This window comes from Rutilus rutilus (genome assembly GCF_951802725.1).
Source record: "Rutilus rutilus genome assembly, chromosome: 18".
Lineage (NCBI taxonomy): Eukaryota > Metazoa > Chordata > Actinopteri > Cypriniformes > Leuciscidae > Rutilus > Rutilus rutilus.
Genome location: NC_140231.1, coordinates 36,518,401 through 36,533,400, shown reverse-complemented (window position 1 = coordinate 36,533,400; position 15,000 = coordinate 36,518,401). Strand labels below are relative to the sequence as shown.

Here is a 15,000-nt window from a genome sequence, read left to right as displayed (position 1 = left end):
ATATTTTTTCTCACAAATATTGACTTTTTCCCTGCAATTGCAACTTTTGTCTCATAATTTAGAATTATGTCTCGCATTTGTGACTGATCTCATTGATTTCTTTCTTGTAACCGATTTAGTTTTCTCACAATTTAAACTTTTATCTCACAATTATATATATTTTCTCATAATTGCAACTTTTTTCCTCACAATTTTGACTTTTTTTCTTGCAATTGACTCATAATTACATAATTCTTCTCATAATTCCAACTTTTTTCTCATAATTTTGAATTTTTTCCGCATTCATGACTTTTTTTAAAATCTCATATGGACTTTTTTTCTCACAATTGCAACTTTTTTTATCTCACAATTTTAATATCTTTCTTGCAACTGTGAGTTAGAAAGTCGTACTTGCAAAATATAAACTCACAATTGTGAGATAAAAAGTTGTGAGAAGCCCTAATCATGAGATACTACCTTTTTTATGCGATTGCCGGAAACAAGCTTCCATTTATTTCACCCCAATGAGAAGCAAAATAAGAAACGATGGGAAGAGCTTCCGGATCGTTTAGTGGGATTATTGTCATGACGATTCCTTGATCTCCTCTGAATCTCCTGTGACTCCTGTTCTGCACATCCTCATGCTTCAGTATACTCACGTTATTCTCTGGGTTTGGGGTGAACTGTGTCCTGACGTGTTTGCGTGCGATTCCTTCTCTGTTCCTCACGGATCCGTCATGTGACCTCACACAGATCATATGGTGAGATATGATCATGTTTCTGGAGAAGAGCAGCTTGAACATTCTGCTAAACCTCTGCTCTATGTTCCACAGACGGAAAGTCGGTCAGGTTTGGATGGACTAAATGTTCCTTATGAGACTCTAAATCAGGTTTACATTAAAATATTGATGTATTTGATTATTCTGGAATGATATGCAAATTTGGATATATGTTGCATAGTTTGAATATTTTAAAAGCTCAATATTAAACTTGTTTTGCTTAGTATTGTCATTTGCCAAATGGGGTATTTAGATTGAAGGTGAAGAAATGAAGCCTGTTCACCTGTAGATGAATATTCATGAGCACGAACGTGGGCTGAGACACGCCCCCTGGTGACGTCAGCGCCGCCCAGTGGTCAGACAGTGTCATTGACTGAACTCAGAATAAAGACGTTCACACACAAACAGGCCCAAAAAATAAACACATTTTCTTTTGAAACTTTATTTACGTAAGGGTCAAAATGCAAATTTAAAATAACTATTAGGAGTACAATGTTGGAAAAGCAGAGTAAAAGCAAAATTGGAATAAAAAAAAAAAATTCATTGTACGTTTTATGATATTGCTTTACATATTTAAATATTTAGTTGAACTCAATAAATACAGGTGTCCTCTAGGCAAACATGCGCTGGATCTGCGTTGTGTTTCACACGCGTTCAGTTCCTAATATAATATTGCACATGTGGAGTGACGATCAGGTGATCACGGTCGCGCACGACTGTAGTGTTTCGGCGGGAAAACGGCTCTGATTGACCAGGTAAGAATGCATAGAACATACAGAACAATTAATGTGATTAAAACAAATAATATCAAAAGCTAAATACAGTACATGTGATGAAAAACGTAAAAAACACACTGCAGTGTCACTCGTCATGGCTGCAGACAGAACAGCATTGTGGGTAAACGTGGTTTTCACGAGACCTTCATTACAGACTACAGGCCTGACGGATGATTCAGTGCCGGACACACAGGAAACATTACAGTAATAAATCAAGTTAATTCATACGAGAGATAAATGAAGCTACAAGCAGATAAACGTAATAACGCTGATGAACAGCAGGAGGCGCTGTGTTCAGGAACGGCCAAACGTCAGATCTATGTTCCTGAAAGAGTCTCTTCTGCTCATTTATTTGATCAGAAATACAGTGAAATATTATTGTAATTTAGAATAGTTGTTCTCTATGTGAATATACAGTAAAGTGTAATTTATTCCTGTGATGAAAGCTGAAGTTTCAGCATCATTACTCCAGTCTTCAGTGTCACGTGATCCTTCACAAATCACTCTAATATGAGGATATTATAGTATATAGAATATATTATACATTCACATAGAAAACAGATGATTTACACTGTAATAATATTTCACTATTTTATGGTATTTCTGATCAACAAATGCAGCTTTGGTGACTTTCAGAAACATTAAAACATCATAATTGGTCCAAACTTTGGTCCGCTAGTCCCCGTTTCTGCTCCTGCTGTCACACACACACACACACACACACACACAGATGAAGAGTGAGCGTGCTGAAGGCTTCAGTTGTCCCAGTCGGCGCCGGGAGTGGTCTCGTCCTCGGACTCGGACTCGGGCGAGGCCTCTTTGATGCGCCTCAGGGCCTCGTGGATGGAGCGGGTCAGCGGGTCGCTGGAGTCCAGGCCTGACCCGCGCTCGTGTCGCCGCACCTTACGCAGCTGAACGCCTTTCCGGATCTGAGCCAAGATGTTGTTCTCGTCGTCCTCGTCCGGGTCCGGCGCCAGAACCCGCAGCTCGGCTTTACGAAGGTGAAAACTCCCGCGCTTCAGACTCGCCAGAACCTCGTCCATCGGGGAGCTCGCTGAGGACACCACAACAACAACAACATCAACAACACGCCGTTACAGTGAGGAAAACACAGAATGACCAGCCTACAGCAAAACACTTAGAAATCTCTTATTCAACGCTTATAAATAACGCTTATTCAGCTCACATTTGGACTTTTTTCTCTAAATTTTTACTTTTTTCTCACAATTTGGACTTATCTCATAATTTTATCATGTTTCTCACAATTGCAACTTTTTTCCCACAATTTTTACTTTTTTCTCACAATTTGGACTTTTATCTCATAATTTGGACTTTTATCTCATCATTTTATCATGTTTCTCACAATTGCAACTTTTTTCCCACAATTTGGACTTTTATCTCACAATTTGGACTTTTATCTCATAATTTGGACTTTTATCTCATAATTTTATCATGTTTCTCACAATTGCAACTTTTTTCCCACAATTTGGACTTTTATCTCATAATTATATCATGTTTCTCACAATTGCAACTTTTTTCTCACAATTTGGACTTTTATCTCATAATTTGGACTTTTATCTCATAATTTGGACTTTTATCTCATAATTTTATCATGTTTCTCACAATTGCAACTTTTTTCCCACAATTTGGACTTTTTTCTCACAATTTGGACTTTTATCTCATAATTTTATCATGTTTCTCACAATTGCAACTTTTTTCCCACAATTTTTACTTTTTTCTCACAATTTGGACTTTTATCTCATAATTTTATCATGTTTCTCACAATTGCAACTTTTTTCTCACAATTTGGACTTTTATCTCATAATTTGGACTTTTATCTCATAATTTTATCATGTTTCTCACAATTGCAACTTTTTTCCCACAATTTTTACTTTTTTCTCACAATTTGGACTTTTATCTCATAATTATATCATGTTTCTCACAATTGCAACTTTTTTCCCTCACAATTTGGACTTTTATCTCATAATTTGGACTTTTATCTCATAATTTGGACTTTTGTCTAATAATTATATCATGTTTCTCACAATTGCAACTTTTTTCTCACAATTAAAAAACATTTTTTTTTGCATTTGTGACTTTTAATCTCAAATTGACTTCTTTCTTGCAACTGCATTTTTAATCTCACGAATGCCAGAACCTCGTCCATCGGGGAGCTCGCTGAGGACACCACAGCACGCCGCTACGGTGAGGAACACTTACAGCCTACAGCAAATCTCTTATTCAGCGCTTATAAATAAAGCTTATCATTTTTCTCTCAATTGCAACTTTTTATCTCATAATTATATAATTTTCTCATGACTGCAACTTTTTTTAATATATTTTTTGTTGCAAAAATCTTCACTGTATGAATGAAACATTGATTCTTATTAAAGCTGAAGACTTACTGCACGAATCCAGTATACTGACACGCATCACATCTCTCCCTGTTGTTTTACAGTAATTCTTCCAAGACGGGCATGTTGATAACTGTGTGTGTATTTTCCATTCAAACACTGAATGTGTGAGAGGAGTCAGTTCAGTCCAAGTCTCTTGCGTATCTTCTGGAGCTTGAAGATTTAAAGGCACAGTGTGTAAGTTTGGCCACTAGAGGTCGCTTATTCAAAACAAAAACAAAGGTGTAGCTGTGGAATGAGTGTGGAATCATGGGAGTTGTTGTCTACACTTCCACAGCCGATGGTAATCATGTTTATGGATGAGCGAACGTGAAGTTGTATCGTGCTTCAGGGCACGAGAGCCTGTTCCTTGTTTATTACGCTAATATCTGCTGCCGCTCATTTTGTCATTTATATTTGTTTTCTGATTAAAGTTACGTTTAACGTCCACCTTCGGCTGATCTCGCAGGTCACGTGACGCTTCACATGACCAATGTTTAATGTGGTGATTGCTCCGTTATCTAAACGGCAAGCTCTCTAACTGCAGACGATATTCGCCTGTGTTGAACCCGTGTGACAGGAAGTGACCTCACCACTCCTTCTTGAGCTTGAAGATTTAAAGGCACAGTATGTAAGTTTGACCTCTAGAGGTCGATTATTCAAAACAATAACAAAGGTGTAGCTTGATGATGCGTGAATGAGTGAGGAATGTGACAGGAAGTGACCTCACCTCTCCTCCACTGGTTGGACTCCAGTGACGAGGTCTTCCTCAGCTTCTTCCTGGCGTTCAGGAGCTGACTGCTGTCGAAGAAGCGCGCGGTGAACGGCCCGAGAGGACTGTCCGCTTCCGGCTGGCGTACGGGGCTCCGGGTCTGAGCCGGACCGGCGCTGGGCGTCTCCTCCAGAGAGGGGGGAGGGGGAGGGGGAGGGGGAGGCGGAGGGGGAGGGGGAGGAGGGGAGATGGGCGAGGTGGAGGAGTCCAGCAGCAACAGCTCTCGGGCGGGAGGAAGTGATGCGTGCACAGGAGGCGGGGCCTCGGCGATAGCTCCGCCCATCGGGGGCAGAGACAGGAAGCTGTCGGGTCTGAGGAGCTCCGGCGCTCCAGACGAATGTTGTAACGGAGCCGGAGCGTCGTCCGTCTGAACGCTAGCGGCCTGCGTCTCCGGCCTAGCGCTCGCTCCCGCCTTCTTCCTGGAGTTAGCCAGGCGCACACGCGTGGACTTCAGAGTCACCTGACCCGGGTAACGCTGCAGGAGACCAATCACAGCATCAGAATCACATGGACCAATCAGAACTCATTGATGAGTTTAAGGTTTCCACCTAATATTTATATTTTATTTTAGCTTCATTTCAATTACCCAAATTATTTCCTCATCCTTCCCTCGGGTCACTTTGACCCCAAACTCTTTTTTCTTTTTTACATTTAGTGTTCATCAGAGGGGTCCAAGATCCTAGGACTTTTGTCGCACTTGAACCATGAATACACAAACAAAATTTTTTATGGATTCGAGGAGCTTTGTGGTTGAAATTTTAAAAAGTAATAAATCTTTCCCTCACGGGTCAATATGAGCCTCTATGTGAGGGAATGTGAGGAATGCTTCAGGACAACCTAAAAATGGCCAAAGTTCAAACTAAGAATGCTAAAACTTTACTCAAAAATTATCTTATAATGTCTACATGTGTATCTGAGTGCACACTGAAGAAAACTGGCTTTAGGACCCAGCGGAACAGCTCATTTGCTCCATATAGAGCTATAAGCCCATCTAGAGTCATGAAATATCATCTTATATTATTATTATCCACAAGAGGTCGGCAGAGACGCCCAATGTAAGATTTTTTGAGCTGAATTAAAAGGGTTATGCATGAAATTGTGAGTTATTTTGAATTTAAGTTGAAAGAATGTGAGGAATGTGCTTAGATTAATATTTATTTATAATTTATTGATCAAATCTAGTAATTTAAACGTAAATCTCCCAAACAAATTGCATTGCAAAATATTATCAAAGTGAAATCAAATAAGCTTTCCGGACAAACATTTTTATTTTTATTTTAGGGCTTCGGGTCATTTTGACCCCCGAGAGAAAGATGTTACACAACACGAGGGAAGGATGAGGGTTAAATATTTTAAGTCTTCAGGGTTAACTAACAATAACAGTCATCAGAACGAGACTCCATAACCAGCTGAAGACTCACTGACGGAGACTGATCTGTGATCATGATGATGTCTGACCTGTTTGAAGCTGCGCAGTCGGTCCAGTGTCTTCTGTCTCTCCTGACTGACTCTGGAGAGCCGCTGCTCCTCTTCCTCCTCTTCCTCCTGTGGACACACATCAGCTGATTCACCATCGCCATAATCATCCTAATCCAACCCTCCTAATGCATTAAACACACCTTTACATTCCTGGACCCGGTGGAACATAAGCTTATAAAAAAGCATATTGTATCTGTATGAATATTTATGAGAAATCTTATTGAGATCTTATTGAGATATATGAGATTCCACCCGAACCCATTAACAGTCTAAATTTATGAAAACTACACATTATTTTTCTAACAAAACATCAGTTATTACTCTGAAATTTTTCAAACTATATAATTTTATTTGCATGATAAACAGACCGAATCTCTTTTGTTCCAAAACTTCTATCGCTTTTCAAATATACTGTTTGTCTATGAACTTTTGATCTACAGATATTAATTTAATTTGTCATTTTATTTTCATTTCAAGCATGTTTTATTAACATGTTATGTATATTATGTCATGATTGCACGGACACCCCCTGATGATGAGGACTGTGATGTTGGACTCGCACCTGCAGCGAAGCACTCTGGGAAACGCCGCCCTGCCGCTTCTGCATGTGATTGAAGATGCAGATCTCCTGAGAACAGATCGTCACGGATCAGTGTAATCGATCAGCTCTGAGTGTTACACACACACACACACACACACACACACACACACACACACACACACGCAATCTCACACACTATCCAGAGTCTCGCTCTGTTACCTTCTTGTGTTTGAGTGTTACACACACACACACACACACACACACACACACACACGCGCAATCTCACACACTATTCAGACTCTCGCTGTTACCTTCTTGAGTTTGAGTGTTACATTCTTGTGTTTGAGTGTTACCTTCTTGTGTTTGAGTGTTACCTTCTTGTGTTTGAGTGTTACATTCTTGTGTTTGAGTGTTACCTTCTTGTGTTTGAGTGTTACCTTCTTGTGTTTGAGTGTTACCTTCTTGTGTTTGAGTGTTACATTCTTGTGTTTGAGTGTTACCTTCTTGTGTTTGAGTGTTACCTTCTTGTGTTTGAGTGTTACCTTCTTGTGTTTGAGTGTTACCTTCTTGTGTTTGAGTGTTACCTTCTTGTGTTTGAGTGTTACCTTCTTGTGTTTGAGTGTTACCTTCTTGTGTTTGAGTGTTACCTTCTTGTGTTTGAGTATTACATTCTTGTGTTTGAGTGTTACATTCTTGTGTTTGAGTGTTACATTCTTGTGTTTGAGGCCACGTCCACACGAAGCCGGTGCGTTCCCGATCCGATTTTTTTTTTTTTCTCGTTCTAAAAAAAAATTCCGTAAACATGGCGTCGTCTCAAGAAATATCTGCGTACACACGAAACCACTGAAACCGACTGAAAACGGTGTAGTATATATGCCAGACCAGTATGGGGCGCTGTAATTCTGCCACAGAGATGCACTATACACGGAGAAGAAGACTTTGAGCATGCGCATAACCTTGCGCGCTGTATACGAACCAAGAAGAAGAAGACAAAGATTATCGCTTTTTGCTCACCACAGTTGCAGAGAAGCAATAGATTTTGCTGTAATAAAGCTAGTAGGCTTAGTAGCTTCTGCAGCACGAATACAATCATATAAGTCCGCCATTATTGTTGTTGCTGTTACTCGTGACAGACGACAAGTGATGTGATGACATCATCGTTTCACAAAATATACGGATTGGCTGTACACACGAAACCGCAAGGGTGTCGTTTTCAGATTTATGCACTTGGGGACCCGGTTTCAAAAAATAGCGGTTTCAGTCTCCCAAAACGCCGGATCCGTGTGGACGAAACGCCAATACGATAAAAAATGTATACGTATACAGCGAAACGCGTCTCCGTGTGGACGGGCCCTGAGTGTTACATTCTTGTGTTTGAGTGTTACATTCTTGTGTTTGAGTGTTACATTCTTGAGTTTGAAGTAGGCCTTCTTGTGTTTGAGTGTTACATTCTTGTGTTTGAGTGTTACATTCTTGTGTTTGAGTGTTACCTTCTTGAGTTTGAAGTAGGCCTTCTTGTGTTTGAGTGTTACATTCTTGTGTTTGAGTGTTACATTCTTGAGTTTGAGTGTTACATTCTTGAGTTTGAGGTAGGCCTTCTTGTGTTTGAGTGTTACATTCTTTTACATTCTTGTGTTTGAGTGTTACATTCTTTTACATTCTTGTGTTTGAGTGTTACATTATTGTGTTTGAGTGTTACATTCTTGTGTTTGAGTGTTACATTCTTGAGTTTGAGTGTTACATTCTTGAGTTTGAGGTAGGCCTTCTTGTGTTTGAGTGTTACATTCTTTTACATTCTTGTGTTTGAGTGTTACATTCTTGTGTTTGAGTGTTACATTCTTGAGTTTGAGTGTTACATTCTTGAGTTTGAGGTAGGCCTTCTTGTGTTTGAGTGTTACATTCTTTTACATTCTTGTGTTTGAGTGTTACATACTTTTACATTCGTGTTTTTGAGTGTTACATTCTTGTGTTTGAGTGTTACATTCTTGTGTTTGAGTGTTACATTCTTTTACATTCTTGTATTTGAGTGTTACATTCTTGAGTTTGAGGTAGGCCTTCTTGTGTTTGAGTGTTACATTCTTTTACATTCTTGTGTTTGAGTGTTACATTCTTGTGTTTGAGTGTTACATTCTTGAGTTTGAGTGTTACATTCTTGAGTTTGAGGTAGGCCTTCTTGTGTTTGAGTGTTACATTCTTTTACATTCTTGTGTTTGAGTGTTACATTCTTTTACATTCTTGTGTTTGAGTGTTACATTCTTGTGTTTGAGTGTTACATTCTTTTACATTCTTGTGTTTGAGTGTTACATTCTTGAGTTTGAGGTAGGCCTTCTTGTGTTTGAGTGTTACATTCTTTTACATTCTTGAGTTTGAGTGTTACATTCTTGAGTTTGAGTGTTACATTCTTGAGTTTGAGGTAGGCCTTCTTGTGTTTGAGTGTTACATTCTTTTACATTCTTGAGTTTGAGTGTTACATTCTTGAGTTTGAGTGTTACATTCTTGAGTTTGAGTGTTACATTCTTGTGTTTGAGTGTTACATTCTTGAGTTTGAGTGTTACATTCTTGTGTTTGAGTGTTACATTCTTGAGTTTGAGGTAGGCCTTCTTGTGTATGAGTGTTACATTCTTGTGTTTGAGTGTTACATTCTTGAGTTTGAGTGTTACCTTCTTGTGTTTGAGGTAGGCCTTCTTGGCGGTAATGCGACCTCTGCGAGCCTCCAGCTGCCTCGACCTCTGCTGAAGCCTGGCTTCGTCCTCCCTTGCAGGGGTCAGAGGGGTCACAGGGGTCGCGGGGTCATCGGTGGCCTTCATGGCGTCAGGGCTCTCGTACGTGTCGTAGTAGACCACCTCCTCCTGCCTCTCTGCACACACACAGGCATGAAGGGTGAGCGGCCACAGCGTGAGGACACACACTCACTCTCTCACACACACACACACACACCGCTCATCTGTCTGCGCAGACTCTGCAGTTGTGCCGTCAGCAGCAGCTCCTCGTACTTCAGGATCTCGAACTGGATCTCGTAGAGCTGCAGCTGAAGCTCGTAATAAAGCGTCTCGAGATGATCCAGACGCACCATCGCATCCTCACCGTCCTGAAGACCCTGCATCTGAGAGAGAAGACCGTGTGAGTGTGTGTGTGAGAGAGTGTGTGAGAGAGTAAGTGCTTGTGTGTGTGTGTGTGTGTGTGTGTGTGTGTGTGAGTGAGTTAGTGTGAGAGAGTGTGTGAGAGAGTAAGTGCTTGTGTGTGTGTGTGTGTGTGTGTGTGTGTGTGTGTGTGTGTGTGTGTGTGTGTGTGAGTGTGAGAGAGTGTGTGTTGTGTTTCAATCTGTTTCGTCTGTTTCAATGTGTTTTGTATGCATTTCACATGTCTGCGTAAGTCTAATGTGAACGTGCAAGTGTTTTAATGCGTTTCGTCCATGTTTCACATGTCTGCGCAAGTCTAATGCCCATCGGGCCTCCCATGTACCTCCTCTCTCAGGCCGTGTTTCCTCTGCTCTAGGCAGATCTCTTTGGCTCTCATCAGCTGCAGTGTTTCTTTAGAAACGGCGTACTGTAGTTTCTCCATGCGCTCCACAGCCGCTGCCCACGCTGCCTTCCCGAACTTCCTCTGGTCGGCCCGCATGCGCTCGAACATCACTGCAGAGAGAGAGAGAGAGAGAGAGAGAGAGAGAGAGAGAGAGAGAGAGAGAGAGAGAGAGAGAACAGAGAGAGAGAACAGAGGTCTCAGATAGTGGTTTTTACCGACAGCGATCACTGGGTTTGACCGTACATGCCAATAACCGATCAACCGATATTTTTAAAAATGGATACTGGATAAAAAACAAACATAACACTCCAAGTAAAACAGTGCGGAACTGAAATGTGCTAAATTAAATAAATATGACGTGTGCAACAACGAATTAATTACTTTATAATGATATGGCAATATGTACTTTCGTGTTCTGTCTTCATCCCGTCTCGCTGTCGGCGTTTTAACTGCGCATCGCAGCTGGTGATCGCCGTGCAGTTTCACGTGATAAACACACGAGGGTCAGTGCCTCTAGAGGGCGCTCTCGCTCTGCGTTACGCCAGCAGTCTCAGCCATCTCGTACTGTGCCAATAACCGATAGCTCCACCAATCAACCATCGGTACCGATATATCGGCAAAACTTATGAATCGGTCGATCTCTAGAGAACAGAACATCTCAAATCCTTCCTCTATAACGACAGCGGCTCATTTACTGAAACTAGGAGTGGCAATGTCGTAACATAATTACATAATTCCAAAAACGTAACTTTTTATTACCAATAAATTTACATGACTTTTCAAAACTTTAAAATATAGAAGCTTGTTTATTCTGCAGAATAAAAATAAAATAGGACATCGTGAGAAAATAAATCTAGAATTTTGAGATACATTTTTTTTTAATTCGTGGCGAAAACAAGGTTCCACAAAACCCCCCCGATATTTTAGATCTTACCAACATAAAATGTAACATTAAAGGTAGGGTATGGGATTTGCAAACCGGCCTAGAAGGTCCTACCTTCTTTCCTCGAACGCTGGCGCTGACTCCACCCATTACCCTCTCTCTGTCTCCCGCGGTCACGCACGCGAGGGGGATGGGGGGAGGGGGGATGGTACAACCGTTTGATTGACGCACTTACTGTCCAATGATTCTAGGTGGTCTTGGAAATGATTGGCTGGAGTTTTTCGAGTCCTGCCCGTTCCACAGATGATTAAATTACTTCATTTTCATTTCAGTGCTTCTAACTCAGTGGCTGTAAGTGGGTTAGGAATAGGATTTCAAGTGATTTTGAAAAAATGGACAAAAAAGAGAATCACATACCCCACCTTTAAATGAAGAAATATGACTTCAGCTTACATTGAGTTTTAGCTGTTTTGTCTTATTTTAAATTATTTTACGGCCCTTTTAGAAGTCCAGTTCAAGTCAGTTGTATTTGTATAGAAACCACATTGTTTCAAATTCATGATGTTAATGTTTATGACATCTTATAGGAGATTAAAGCTGGACGATAATATTGATATATTTTGTAATGATATGAAGAAAGCGTTTGCTGCTTGAGAACCAGAGATGTAAAGGTCTCATGTTTCACACTGAAGGTTCTTACACACTGCCTCCCAAACAAAAAAATTCGGATCGGTTTCGATTTTCTGCATTTTTTGCATCAGTAGCAAGTATGTGGTCATGTGACTCGCCGGTGGTCATGTGACTCACCCTTCTGAGCGCGTGCGGTGGTCTCGAAGTATTTGACGGTCAGGTCCTGTATGGAGAGCACAGCGGCGTGAGCTTTCCTCTGCCAGTCCTCATCCTCCCTGCGTAACGAGTCCACGCGCCGAGGGCCCAGACGCTCCGTCTGCAGCGAGATCTGACACACACACACACACACACACACACACAGGTCAGATAACATCCTCATCACTGCTGTAACCACGTGCACCATGACTTTGCTACTCATAAACAGGCCAAGCACGCTTTCCCTGCGTGATGTAGCCAAGAACCATAACTATAATCATAATAACTAATAATGGTACACTTTATTTTACAGTGTCCTTGTTACGCATGTTACTTACATACTAAATTTTGCATAATTACATGTAACCTCAACCTAACCCTAATGCTACCCTAACCCTATAGTAAGTACATGTAGTTAATTATCATTACTCGCTCCTAAAATATATAATTACACTGTAACAATGACCCCTTAAAGTCCCACTGAAGTGCCCTGGAGCGCGCAGCTCTGTTTGATGCGGTGACGTCATTTCCACTGAAACAGGAAGCTAAGGCGGGACATATTGAATGGCTCCTCCCCCTTTTCAAATAGCCAATAGCGTTTAGTTTCCCTCACAGACTGACAGCACCATGGAAGTGAATCCGAGCGCTGATGATGCGCTGGACTCAACAGTAGAGCTGGGAATAAATTCTAGTCATTTCATTCCTAACAAACAAACACTTGGGAATAAAAATAATGAATAGAGAGTCTCCGCAACGGCGAAACACTGAAGCAATTATGAATATATGTTGTTGTTGTTTATTCATCTGTAATCATATGGTATATTTTCTTTATCCTTTTTTGTCAAAAAAATAAACATTCATAATTAAATATGCAATTTAAAAAACAATCTTACGGCAGTGTTTATGCATCTCAGTGCCACATCTGCAGTGCAAAGAGGGATTCTGTTGATACTGATTGATAACGTTATACTCTAATTAAATTTATTGATTAAATGTAAGAATTTTACATACATTTAATAAAATTCCATGTTCAAATTGCACTTATAAAGGTAAAAATGCCCCTGGAAATCAGCACAAAAAACACTGCAAAACATCATCTAACGAAACACTGACTGACCTCTGCAACACACACACACACACACACACACACACACAACAGTGATGCAGTGTGTAGTAAAGCTGTTGGTGACGGTTTGTAACTAATTAGCATAATGCCATCTGTGGTCTTGATTGGCTGAGCAGCATCTCTTAGCTCCGCCCTCAAACACTGTAGTGTATCTGAGACTGGAGAGTTTGGTTCGTGTTGTTCATGTGGAGAAGACGCTGTTTTCTGAGATTGATACGGTGAAACCCACGCCATCGTTACTGTTCGTATCACTGAGATCAAGAGCTGAGAGTCAGATATGATGATGAGCGTTTGCTTTCTGACCAATCAGAGCAGAGCAGCTCTCAGAGAGGCGGAGCGAAGCGTTTCAGACACTGAGAGGAAAGAGCTGACGCTGCGGTGGGGATTATGAGGAAATCAGTGTTTTAATCTTGGATGCGTGTAAACCTGTTGAAGAGACGCCAAAACCACATTAGGAGGATAACAGGAACACTTCAATACTGACTGGAGCTGCCAGTGTGTAAATTCCTGAACACTAAACTGTGTGTGTGTGTGTGTGTGTGTGTGTGTGTGTTGGACTCAGCATGACTTCATTAAGATTGACTAGTTAAGTCTTCAGAGATCTTCAACACACACACACACACACACACACACAGAAACACAACACCTGTATGCAAATAACCCTCTCACTCCGTTTTTACGGTTGACCTTCTGACAAACTGACAATTCAGGTTTGTGTCCTGAGATCAGTGGCACTATATAACCCCTCGTCAACACAAACACTCATGCAAATACTGCACACACACATTTACATGCGTTTTGTCTGAGTTATGGGTTTTTATATTGAACACACACACACACACACACAATCTCTGAACTGTAATCCACAGATAATAAACACATTTACATGACAGTTATGAAGCGTCACGCGCAGGAATGACAGATGCTGATCACAGGTGTGTGTGTTTCATCAGGTGTGTGTGTGTGTGTGGGTTTCATCAGGTGTGTGTGTGTGGGTTTCATCAGGTGTGTGTGTGTGTGTTTCATCAGGTGTGTGTTTAGAGTCAGACGAACATATGGCCACCGAAGCGCATGAATGAATGCATGAGGAGATGAATGAGTGACTGAGGCATTATGGGGGATCGAGTGTCAGGTGACCAGAGAGGTGCAGTGTGGGTATCGCATGTCCATACATGAACCAGCCATGTGAGACGAGCACAGAAGAGTCTCTGTAGACCTGCGGTTAGGGTTAGAGCAGCAGTTGTACATTAGCTGGACTAGATCGGGTCTCTGGGTAATCCACACTGTGAACTGACGGCTAATGCTCTCTGGGAGGAGAGTAGCGCTGGGCCATAAAACGATAATTATCGCGATATAATATTTCTCGATAAAACGATATCAAGAGTTCAATAATGTTTATGTGCCAAAAGCGGAACGAAACTCATATGAACCGCGCGAGATTCATCCGCTCGGCTCAAAGTCCAGACGGCAGCGCAGCGCGAGCTCACTACAGCAGAGGCGGTTACCCTGATCGCTCTCGTCACGAGACAACACGGTAATTATGTTTTTGAATTTCATAGAAAATGGACGTAATGTAATGTGACCGAGATGTGCTGGGATGCTGCGGTCGCCGTGACGACGGGGGCGTGACCGAGATGTGCTGGGATGCTGCGGTCGCCGTGACGACGGGGGCGTGACCGAGATGTGCTGGGATGCTGCGGTCGCCGTGACGACGGGGGCGTGACCGAGATGTGCTGGGATGCTGCGGTCGCCGTGACGACGGGGGCGTGACCGTGATGTGCTGGGATGCTGCGGTCGCCGTGACGACGGGGGCGTGACCGTGATGTGCTGGGATGCTGCGGTCGCCGTGACGACGGGGTCGTTACCTTGATCTGCTGTCTGCGCAGCATGGCCAGCTCCCGCATGTCTCTGAAGGGCTGCAGGAG

General features: G+C 41.8%; 1 protein-coding gene across 4 annotated transcripts in view; it reads right to left on the bottom strand.

The window, feature by feature from the left end:
* Positions 1–1,176: 1,176 nt before the first annotated feature.
* jmy (junction mediating and regulatory protein, p53 cofactor) overlaps positions 1,177–15,000 on the bottom strand; it is a 19,785-nt gene continuing 5,961 nt past the window's right edge. The window contains exons 2-11 of one of the 4 annotated variants that reach the window (XM_084387673.1): positions 14,941–15,000; positions 11,932–12,082; positions 10,182–10,351; positions 9,657–9,822; positions 9,380–9,576; positions 6,741–6,806; positions 6,158–6,244; positions 4,658–5,174; positions 3,940–4,101; positions 2,581–3,712 (exon numbers count right to left, since the gene is read on the bottom strand). The exon at positions 14,941–15,000 is cut by the window's right edge and continues 114 nt beyond it. In XM_084387673.1, coding sequence (XP_084243799.1) covers positions 3,576–3,712; positions 3,940–4,101; positions 4,658–5,174; positions 6,158–6,244; positions 6,741–6,806; positions 9,380–9,576; positions 9,657–9,822; positions 10,182–10,351; positions 11,932–12,082; positions 14,941–15,000 — 1,713 coding nt within the window. In that variant the 3' untranslated portion in view covers positions 2,581–3,575. Of the gene's footprint in view, positions 3,713–3,939; positions 4,102–4,657; positions 5,175–6,157; positions 6,245–6,740; positions 6,807–9,379; positions 9,577–9,656; positions 9,823–10,181; positions 10,352–11,931; positions 12,083–14,940 lie in introns of all 4 variants that reach the window. The other 3 variants (XM_084387672.1, XM_084387674.1, XM_084387675.1) reach the window with 3 other exon arrangements.